This window comes from Chaetodon auriga, chromosome 5 (assembly GCF_051107435.1).
Source record: "Chaetodon auriga isolate fChaAug3 chromosome 5, fChaAug3.hap1, whole genome shotgun sequence".
Lineage (NCBI taxonomy): Eukaryota > Metazoa > Chordata > Actinopteri > Chaetodontiformes > Chaetodontidae > Chaetodon > Chaetodon auriga.
In genome coordinates, this window is record NC_135078.1 from 10746882 (window position 1) to 10759058 (window position 12177).

Below are 12177 nucleotides of genomic sequence, written 5' to 3' on the forward strand. Positions count from 1 at the left end.
CAGTAAAGCAATGAACAACCTAAAAAGCTCTGAGGCTTATCAGCACTTCCATAGAAATAAAGAAGGGCATGTTTTATTAAAGAGGTGGAGCAGGACGGAGACGGAGCCAAGCCAGAGCCTAAAAGTTCCACATCACTTAGCTAACGCTAAGCTACATTTTGTTTAAACATTACAGGGGAGGCGGGGTATGAAATATTCAGTGACTGGATATGATCTTTAATAGACGTGGATAAGCACAGTGCAGTTGAAGGAGGCACGAAGGGAGAGATGTAGGAAAAGGATACTGCATGAGGCGAATTTGAGTCAGAAATCACACTCCTTCTCAGAGTCATGTCATGTCAAATCTGAAGTCACAGACGTGATACACACATTTTTACCTTCAGTGTGACTCACACTTCCCAAGGACATCATTACCTCTGACGTTGATAATACATAAATACCCAATAAATCTGCAGAGAAATCATAGAAAAAGATGCTCCTTATGCTCCTGAACCCTCTTGAGAATCACTAAGTTTTTAGATTTTCTTCAGTAATCCAGTGATAGCTGTCTGTACACTGCAAACAGGAGCTGCTAATAGCTACACTGGCATACTTTTAATGGTGCAAATTTGCCAAAAATGTAAACGCATACTATGGGCTTAAAATACGGTGCTCAGGTTGAAGCCCACAACTGACTCCATGGTAACATTCAGGTTTGTGAATTTTGTGAGGCCTCATTGGTTATACCTGCTGTCAACGTTACAGTCAGCCTTTTTTGTCTGTTTAGAAAGGTTAACACAGGAGATTTAGAGGAAACTAGTTCAAGGGAGGACAGCGAGCGACAGGGGTAAAATACAGGAGAATCCCAGGAAAAACGGAAAGGTTGACCTACAGTCCTACGGTCTTTCTCCGTAGTTCAAGCTCAAGTCAAGCCAACAGGAGCTGGTTAACACTGCTAACACTGGTCCTCCTTCCTGAGGCCTGAGGTACGCTTCCAGTGTATTAAAAAAATCAACTTAAGGCTACATTATAAGAACGTTACGAGAGGTGAAAGTGTCTTGCTGAACAAAATTTTACTCAAGTAAATGTTCATTGTTGTTACTGAACAGAGTATGTATTTAAATTTGATCGAAGTAAAAGTAAAGGCTTTTAGAAGAACAGGTACGTGTTCTGTTTTTGTGTTTTCAACAGCTGCCGTGACTACGAACAACCATTTGGCCCTTCACTTTGATGCTGAGTAATAATCCAAGCTCATAAGTCAAACTGGGCAGACGGCTCTTGTAGCCTTGTTAAGATAAAGCTTAAAAGCTCCAGAAGCTTTGCTACTGTTTGTGTCTGTGTTCTGTGTTTATTTACACCGGCAGGCTCTCTGGTTGATTCAATAACTTCAGCATTTCTGTTGTGCTGGCTAACAGGAGCTAACTGGTTATATTTGTATTCAACGTTGAACACTCTGGGGTATCATACTTACAAGCACTGATAGCTGCTCTTCAAAGTTTTGCAGCTATCAGACATGAACTTCAGTAGCCAAAATTTTCATATTTCTATTCATGAATTCAGGTGCTCCTTGATGTGTTAAATAAATAACTAATGTAATTACAACGACTACCAGCCTCTTTGGGACTGCTTGAAACTGCTAGGCAAATAAATATTCATATAGCAATTTTTGCAGCTCGTGCCACTCCAGGGAGGAAAAATAGAAACTAAAATGTAGTTTTGGAGTCATAAATTGAGCAGCTGATTGTCTGAGTGCTCCTTGCACTCTTTCTTTGGGGTTCACTTTTTCTTTTCATTTCAGTCTTTAGTGGCATTCAGGGCAAATATATCCACTAGCAGATGATTTTACGTCAAAGTGTCAAAGGAAAAGCAACACTTAATGAGTCTGTCAGCAGCTTCTCTGACAAGTTCAGACATTAATACAAACATTACACGACCGTGCATTCATTAAGACAGCATGCATATGCACATCAAGCCCATAATGACACAGCCAGCCTTGCTCAAAACCTGCATTTCAGCTCTGTTTACACCACAGCCAAATCCACATGGACCGTGACTCAGCCAAATGCATGCCCCAACTGACTGGGACTCTCAATGAAAGGTATATTATACTGCATATTTTGACTGGGAAAACACTTGATCCTATGTCAGTGAAATGTTTTCTATTTCATTCAAGTTGGACGAATGTGAACGTGAAAGCTTTTAATATGAATACATTTCCATCTCTAATCATTTGCTGAAACACAAAGTGACTCATGGAAGTTGTATTTGTTGTTCCTAAACACAAAGTGATTCACAGGAAGAAGTCTTTTCTGGGCACATGTCTCCTTCACACTGGATGTGACTCATTACATGTTTCTGTCAGCAGCAACAGTGACATTTGTTTGGTATAAATAGAGGGCAAGTGAGGTATTTAGAGCAATCAGTGACGTCCGTTAGCAGTCATAATGACAGTCCCAGCAGCAGTAACTGAGTGACAAAACAATCACTTGCTCTTTCTGACCTCTAAACTGCATCCCACAGTCATAATTGGCAAACGGAACTGGGGTCTGTGTTCATCACCTGACCTAAGTGTGGAATGATGGTCTCCGGAGTCAGCTCTATTAGCTGATGAAGACCACCAAATGCCGTTGAAAGCTGATAAGTTGACCTTTAATTTGAGAGTTTATCACACATATTGTTCCCGAGTCAGGTCAAGCCTTCCATGTTTGAGATAATAATTGTACTTGTAGCACTCTGGATGGTCATGTGCTAATCATGTGACTGAAGGATGTGACTTAAGGCCACATTACATCATTTAAATCCTGATTCCTCAAGTGTATCAACGTGCTTTGTTTCATTGGAGGTTCGTTGCAGGTAGCTGTAGGAGCAACAAAAACTCATCCTTCTTGAGAAGCTTCCGGACGTTTTTTATTTCCTTTGAGGGGTGAAGAAGAGGAGCGCTTTTGCCCCATTTGGGTGATGGTACTCCTTTCAGTCAAGTTAAGTGGCTCCACTCACCCTCCAGGGATTTATTATAATGAAATGCAAATCCTTGTGTGATATGTGAAGTGGGTAGCAGGACCTTCAGCAGTTTGGGATTTTTTTGGGGGTGAAGGCATATTGTCAAGTGATTTTTAGTTCTTCTTTTGAACAGTTGGAAAGAAGTCAGGAAGTTTTCACACATGCTGTGATGTTTCAGTGTGACAGTAGGCACGGCAACTAGCAAGAAAGTAATAATCATACTGCACATGACACAGGTCACTGAGTTGAATTAGACATTGATTAGTGGCTGATTGACTATAGAACCCTCAAATATAACTCCACGCTTCATCTGCCAGATCAAACCAAAACAGAAAGTGACATTACAACCTCACTACTGTCTGGTAGTATAAAAAATAGTGTCATCATAGCAGCAGTCCCTCTGGACTGCTATCTGTCCCAGCAGCAGTAAACATTATGGTTGGGGGTCCTACCTTGCAGCTGGTAGTCCATGGAGATGTCAGATGTGGCCTGCAGCACAGCCGACCTGCGGTAAACCACGTGGACTCTGCCCTGATCCTCCAGCTCCTGAGTGCCCCTCTCCAGTGGCTCGATGAAGTACTCGTCTGAGTCGGTGCGGATCATCCCAGCCTGCAACACAACACCGGGTCAGTCAAAGTGCTCATCCAGAAAGCGAACCTGCTTCTGTACTGAGAGGAAACACTACACACACGGACAGTTCTGGACACATGCTCCTAAAATACCTGAGGAGCACTGGCATCGCTATAAAGAGGCATTAGATCCCTGAATGGCCTCCCATAATCAACCATGATCTATTACACACAAGCTGTTATGCTAATGAGGTCGCAAATCAAGATAATTATTGCATTAACCTGTGACAGTGTGTTCAAGAAAATCTGTTTTTCTTTATGTAAATGAGTGCAGAGTGGTTCTCAGAGACATCTACTTTATGGGAGAAGCTGTGGTGAAAATGAATCTATTGCATGTATTTGTCTTGACTCACCTGCACAGACAGACAGATGATAATGCAACACCATAGTGTCCTTCCTAACAATCCTAATAACAAACAGATGCATTTGACATATGAAATGAAAAGACAGATGCGCTAATGTAATCATCATTTACTCACAGTGTTATTAATTTTCCAGTCACGTTATCTACTTTCCCTGCAACTTACAGCCTGTTTGCAGTTATCAGCTAGTTACCCACAGCTGCAGGTGCTGATCAGAAAGTTCCACATCATTAGTGGAACATTGGAATGAAATTGCTTTGTGATGGCTACCTGCTGTCCTCAGATTTTCAGCAATAAGATGCCAGTCATGCCTGCAGTTTAGGGTGGATATAAAGGGTCACACTGTCCAGTTCACACAGTGATGTACAAACAAACTGAATGTACAGCTCATCAAATCCAAATGATGTGCTAAAGCAGCTGACACACGCATGAAGCTGCCTCAAAATACATGTTAGGATGACAAGCCGCCATTGAGGAGCATGTGATCTTTCACTGCGCTTTGCTGAAGCATCTACAGCCATTTTCCGTAATTACTGTGCATTTTTCTCTACACGAAAATTATAAATGCACCCTTCAGATCTCTCAAAAAAGCAGTTCAGAATGCTAATACAGCTTCAGCTTTGTGTGATGTTTCGATTCATCGAGGAAATGTAAAATGCAAATATGTTTGTGCTGCTCATCTGTGCCACGCTCATAACATGTGTTGCTCTGCTGCGAGCACCAGCGGCAACCAGACAGGAGGAACACTAATGATTTAATATTAAACAATCACGTTCATCCATTAGAGAAAGAGCTGCCTTGGCTGAAAAAAAATGCTGTTACTGTGCACCTGTACGCACACAGAGCCACCTCTCACAGAGCTCCAGAGGAATTTGTTCCAGCTCTAGGTCGGCCGGCCCGTCGGTCCAGCTCCACCGCTGCACCTCGCAGGCCTTACCTCGCCCTGGCCTCTTCACTAACACTCTCTTGGACTGTGCACATATGGTGCTTTGCAACCAACGCACACTGAACTCATTTCCAACTCCCATAGTCCCCGGTCAACCAAACACTCTCCCCCTCTCTCTCCTCCTGTTTACACGCACTACTGGCTGGAATCCAGTTTAAGTTCTTATTCAAGTTTACATATAACTTTGATACTGTGCGACTGAGTCTCCCTGTTGGCATTAATAAACACATTAACAGAACATTCATGTCCCGAGGTGTGCTGTGCATAGACGGACAGACTGCCAGTAAAATGAAATGAAAAGGTTCAACATCCAAATGACCTCTGGCTTGAAAAAAGTACTGCTTACTGCCACTATCTGACATTATAATGTAGCCACAATGCTGCGTTAGTCTGATTTGTTGCATACATGTTAACATACATGTGATCAAGCGATTTGCTGACACACCCTGGAGGCCTGGATACACCTGTTTAAATGCACCCTTTTGACTTTTCTTGCAAGCAAACACAGTTACATACAATATGTCTACACTCAGTGTTTCCCATCAAAACATATTGTGTGGCCTGATTAAAGATGCTGAATGTATTTCTGTCCTCATAAAACGTTTGCAAAACAGATATTTTAATGCATTGAAACCTGCATTGTTTACATCTACAGTCCTCTTCTTTCCCATCTTTTGCTGGTGCATTAATCCCAATAACTGTCAATCAGCAGAACAGTCCACCTTTCAAAAAGTCCTCCAGGTGACAAAACACAAAATAAAAAAATATATCTGCCATCAGTCCACGCCCTCTGGAACGACACACAGAAGTGTTTCCTGTTCTGAGATCATTCGTCTGCGCCTTCCAAAACAAATCACTACACAAATAGGTCTGTTTTATGACGTGTCAATGCTATGGTTGAAATCTGGTAAGGTTTAGGAAAACATCATGGTTTGGGTTGAACTAAGTACTTTGTTAAGGTTAGGAAAGCTGTGTTGTCATGGTTACAGTAATAAACATGCGGTTAAGGTTATGCAACTATTGTGGTCATGCTTTGAAAAACAATGCTGAGTGTCGTTTACTGTCTCTGGATTACAGTCTCCAGATATAGACATGGCAAACCTTTGAGATAAATGCCAGTTTCACTTTCCATCTCAGTTGGCACAATTTAAGGTGCAGGCCTAGCAAGCAACTAATGATTCTACACCTTTTTTCGCTTGTTTGTCTTCTTATTTTTCATGTTTTATGGATTGAATGTACTAAACATTTTACATCACCGTGCTCTATAGTTGGGAAAAATGTACTCAGGTCACCCACATGCTCATGCACGAACATGTGCTTCCTCAGGAGTGTTCTAGTCGAGCACAAGATACAAAAAATAAAAATAAAACACCTGGTCCCATTTATCAAAACATCTCAGTTTTCCATAACTCCACAGGACACCTCTAAGGCTGACATTTTACGACTTGTCTCTTCCTAATTTAGCAAAGCCAAATCTGAAGTTTGTGTGGGAAGGTGTATTTGAATTTCTCATTGAATTCACATGGATGATCAAACACACCCTGTTTTAACTATTTCTGGATTATCTATGATGATCTTTTACTTGAGAAACCACAGACATGTCAGATTGAGAATCCGAAACTCTGATGTACGATAATTACAAATCCCTGCACATCTCCAGGTAACATGAGCCACGCAAACAGCTTAGCACTGAGCAGGTTTGTTCACAGCACACTGTGATCACAATCTGACTTTACATACTGAAAGAAATCTAAACCATAGGGACAATATACACCAGTTCACATTTAACAGCTGCAACAGCAGCTTAAGGTAATCATGACACAACTGGCTATGGAACAGGAGAACAAGACAGATCATGTGACATCCTCCTTGTTAAAGAGAACAGCATCTCCTGTAGAGTGACGTGAATATGGTGCTCTCAAAAAACATCAATAACTACATCAGGTTACTTTGTATTTGAAAAAAAAAAAAAAAATACCACATACCTGCCATAGCTCTCTTAGTCAGGTGCTAACCAACAAGTCAAGAGTTAATGTGAGAGAGGAGTTTAAAATTCACATTTTTCTCATTGCCGTGGCTTGTTAACCTAAACGTATTTGCAGCAGGGATTTGCTACTCGGTTTATTGTGTGTATTTATCTTACACCTGCAGGCATCGCCCGCAAACACAGATTATAAATATTCTGCGTGTCAGCATACATTGTCAGGCTGTAATGCAGTTTGCCTGGCCGTGTGCCAATTACCTATTCCTCACATGGACAACTATTAAGACACAAGGTCCACAGACTGTCCAGCCTGAATGAATCCTGGCATTATACCCATAACATGTGCTGTCCCTTAGGTCTTTGCATTATCTACTCTAAACTCATCTTCCACCTTGACTGGCTCTTGGCCAGCAGCTAAACAAATTCATCTTAAGAACGTCATGTTGACAGCAGCTGAGCTTTAAACTGGAATTAATTCATCATAGCTCTGTCTTATTCGCTGATAATGCCAGAGTCAAGGCAGAGGAAAACGTTGAGCATCTCGGAAGTTAATGTGCTCTGATATCAATAATAATAATAATAATAACAATAACCTTGAGATCTGAGCCTTCAATAGATCATGCTTCAATTGAGGATCAGTTAAGCTTTTAGAATAAAATGAGAGCCAGAAAAGGTTCCAGATCTGAATCTCGACTTTCACGCCGATCATAAATTAGGTTGCAGGCCTATTAAAGCGCCTCTGCGGGTGAATGTGGGACTCCGAGCCTGTGCGAGCAAACTGACAGATGGATAATTGGACAACAGTTGTGATTCTCTCCAGTGTTGCTATTTCATTTTGAGCATCTTGTGATCTATCTGAGCTGGAAATGTCACCTTCTTGTTAAGGCCTGGCAGAGGCAAACCATGTGAGGAGTCAATGTCTAATTTTAAAAATCAACGTCATGCAAGAGTCTACATGATGAGATGGCTAACATTTTAATACTGATCAAAGCTGCTTCACAGCATGATGCATGACTAAAGACTGTTTGGATGATATCAAAGATCTTTCTGTGTGAAACAACAACTAACATTGTCTGCATTTTCACTGAATGAAACTGCTATTAACAAAAAAAAAACAAACTGGGAGTTGAAAATGGGCCAGCACAGCAAGGCTATGATCAACTCGGTCAATACTGGCTGTTTCAGTAGTTTTTAAACCTTTTTATCTATGCTTGTCTATAATGATAAAAAAAAAAAAAAAAAAAAAAAAACAGGAATACAGAAAGAGAGCAGCTCATTAAATCTCTGCTTTGCTTTTATGTAAACCCATAAAAACAAGACCACTGTGTTCTGTGAATATCAAGCTGAAACATGCTGCTGCCGCTTCACAGAGCAAATCCTCCCCTGTGTCATTGAGCAAGGCGCTTCAGTTAATCTGCGTCAACCTCGCGAAGTCCTGAGCTTTCACCATTCTGAATGAATGGAGGCATAAGTAAGTGGAAAAAGCTGTCCTGAAATTAATTTGTCATCTCTCATTTTAGCAGAGACATGATTAACCTCCTCAAACGCTCTGAAGCACACAACCACATTTCAACACATTATTCAACTATGGTGAATAATGTTCATTTCAAGCGACACTGAAGACTGAATGTGTTAATTGCTTTCTTCTACATTCATGGAAGCAATAGTTCCCCATGCTGTGGGTCAACATGTTTGATTAAGACACATGTTGTCAAATTGTCCATACAATCAAACCAAACAACAGGTATGTGGCAGGTGTCTGTCTCCATCCCCCACTCCCTCAAAAAATCTAAATGACCGCCTTTTCACGCTGCCTCAATGCACGACTTAAGGTCACACATCCTAATGTGACTAATGCCTGGATCAGACTACAACCTTTTTTTTTTTTGTCTTTCATGTCAGATGCAGCGATCACAGTGCCATATGCTCTTGCCGTGTCGGGTGACTGGCAAAAGTACATGTATGACCCCGACTAATCACGTCTTTTTCCATGATCATGCGTGATGTCATCAGGGAGGTGGCTGAAGCAGCTGTCAATCAAAGTGACGGTGTGTGTGAGACGCTGTGATCTTGTGTACCAGAAAAAAAAAAAAAAGATGGAAAAAAGGGCTGTGGATGTGCTGTAACATTAAAAACAAATGCAAGAGGCGGAGTAAACGTCGACCCATTCGGTCGTTATTTATACATCTACTGAGTAACATCCGGATAACGATTCAGACAGGTACAACGAGTTTCACATATAGTCATTTTATTTCCATAGTTATTTATTCTAGGAGCAGCAGGTTTGGCTGCGTTGGCTGCATCAAACAGACTACTTTTGATCTGGAATTAGTAATGATAAGCATATTCCTGCAGTTGGGGCCAGGAGTGATTTTATGACAGTACAGCAGCTACTTGTCTGTCCGATGAAGAGCTATTTCTCACCAACATTTGTCCTTTTTGACTCATCATGGTGCTCCCTTGAGGAAATGTCAAATAGGCAGGGGTACTGTTGCCAAAGCTCAATGAACTTATTCTCTCTTTTGTTGTCCCACCTGACAGCAGCAGCCTCAGCATCCCTCCTCCTCCTCCTCCTCCTCCTCCTCCTCCTCCTCCTCCTCCTCAACATGGTCACCTGACTGCACTCCAGAGAGAACACCTGATTTGCTGACAGGCTAGTCTTTTTGTTGGGGTGTCGTGAGGCGTCCCAGACATGTCACAGTCGTTAACATTGTCACACTACACGGGTATGGACGCCGATTACATTTCATGATCGGCCATTAGGCTGGTAATTGGTTGGCCACGATAAAATCGGCTCAAAATCGGATTAGATTCATGCAATCTGATCCAGGCACAAAAGATTTGAGCTGAACTCTGCTCATGTTCTATTGGCTACATTAGCAGAGGAGCAGGAAGAGTGCATAATGTAAAGTAATTCTACTTTTAGTCATTAGCCTCTTTCCTATTGGGCAGTAGAGGGTTCAAAGATGACTGGGCAGGAGAGAGACCTGTAAACACTGTATTAACAGTGATTTTCACTGATTGGCCACAGGAAGTGAAAAGGTCACTTCCTGTTTTGTATGAAAACATTTTGGTTGGTTTGGATTTTATGCCAGAGTAGTTAAGATGAACCTTACGCCTCTGTGGTGCAACCAAACACCGATGCAGCTTTAGTATCAAAGTAACTAGTTTCAATAAATCGTTTAATGTGGACTTTAAGAGGGAACTTGAATGAATGGACCACACACAATAAGGTTTAAAGACAGACTTTACAACAATACTGACAATCAATAGCCATGTCCAAGCTACAAGCTCTTATGTTTATTCTAATAGTGACCATGAAGCAGAAGAATTCAACTGATCAATGCTTGTAAGTGATACTGTCAGTGGGATAATGTCAGCATCAAGATGTTTCTTTATCTCAGGATAATTCATAATCTGTATGTTAGCTGCTGTTGCAGACAAACAAAACCCAAAGAAAGAAACACATTCTAGAATAAATTTAAGACAACAGGAATCTGGAGTCTCTCTTTGCATAGTGAATTTCTCTTACACAGAAATCTTCTTAATGAAGAAAGGTAATTTGGACAGCTGCTGGATGAATAATGGAAAGACACAGGATGCTTGAGTGATTCTTTCACCGAGAGTATCATAATGCAATAATCAATAAACAAGAGAACAATGCAGCGTGACTGCTTTCAGCAACTGGCTGGTACTGCTGCCTCACAGGGAGGATGCCTTCATGGGTGACAGGAAGTGACAAATCAAATCAAGTCAACAGTCCACACAAATTAATATGATCCTGAATCCATGAACCTCCTCCTCCATTTTAGCACCTGGACTCTTTTACTATGGAGCCATGCTCTTAGAAAACGTGCAGAATGTGGTTTGTTATTGTCTTGCTGCTATAAGCAAGGCCATCCCTGAAAAAGACATCGTCTACTTACTCAAGACATCTTAAGTTCCTGACAACAAGAAATAAAAACTGCAGCTGGAAACCACCGTGTAAGAAATAATCTCAATCAGGACTGAAACAAAACAATCTCTCTTCAAGGTCCACTTACCTTTACCTGTATGACTATATGATTTTTCAATACTCAGTGCTCTGGCCTGGTTTGCTGGAAACCCTTACCACTGAGCAGGTGGCAGGTGAAAGGTTATACTAAGTGATCACTGTCAGACACATCGCTCTGTAAAACTCTCAGAGAAAACACATGTTTTTTCTTGTGGATTGCGTTTCTCTTCAAAACTCAAAACATTTCTTGTGCAAATGACTTCATCCAACTGGTGACAAGGGCTAGCAGCTAAAATGGTAAATGGCCTGTTACTTTTTTAACGTGAACAGACAAAGCACTTCACAATTTGACAGCAGGAGCCGGAAATTGAACCACCAACCCTGCAATTACTGGACTACTCCGTCTACCTGCTGGGCCACAGTTGCCTCTAAATGAGACGCCCGAGTAGACATAGCTTTGAAAAGGTCACCAAGCAAAAAGGTTGGGAGGCACTGGACTAATTGATTAATCGGGCAATGAAAACAACCTTAGGCTGCAGACCTAAAAGTAGATCAAACCCACAAAACTAAAGGTCATATGAAGCTATAGGGCTTTAAAAATTATTGCACCTTTAGTCAAGGCTGTATTTCAAAAACTACAGATTAAAAAGACGGAGATACTCTGCATAACCAGTCAGGTTTTCCAGTGACTAATGATTTCATTTAATCCGCTGAATATCGTCAACTTCAAGTGAACTGAATGGGGACCAAAGCATGCATGTGATTATCCGAACAAACCCGCATGCACAGTGTTCACACATCACATCACCCTCATCCAAACTACTTGAAAATTATCATTCCGGAATCTCTTCACCGACGTAAAAAACATCAGGAAAATACATCTCCAGCTGGATATGATCTCTGGGAGGGCAAGTCTGTACGATAACATGCCTTGTGGGGGATTATTTGGAAATAATCCCACAATTAGCCTGAAAACTGAAGCGCAACAAGTGGCTTGCACATTACACAAAACTTGAAACTCCAAAAACCCCTGTGCTACCTCAGGTTTGGTTATACAGCAGAAGGGTCTCTAACGGGGCATTTTCTGCCACCCAGTATTCTGTATTATCCAGTATCAGAGGAGACAATGGCAGGTGTTTGACAGAGGCTCTAAACGCAACCCTCAAAAAAGGGATCAAGAGTCCTGTGTTCCATCAGTTTAATATCCCCAACATAAGCCCCAGCCAAGCAGACAGCACTCGTCTGCCAAAAAAAACATATGGGATTCAGCTGAAGGGCTCCAG

The 12177-nt window shown here is 41.5% G+C and overlaps 1 protein-coding gene across 1 annotated transcript in view; it reads right to left on the bottom strand.

The window, feature by feature from the left end:
• The window catches only part of adamts3 (ADAM metallopeptidase with thrombospondin type 1 motif, 3), a 122514-nt gene that overhangs the window by 89208 nt on the left and 21129 nt on the right, over positions 1 to 12177 (bottom strand). Inside the window, exon 4 of the mRNA XM_076731739.1 lies at positions 3440 to 3588. Coding sequence (XP_076587854.1) covers positions 3440 to 3588 — 149 coding nt within the window. The remainder of the gene's footprint in view (positions 1 to 3439; positions 3589 to 12177) is intronic.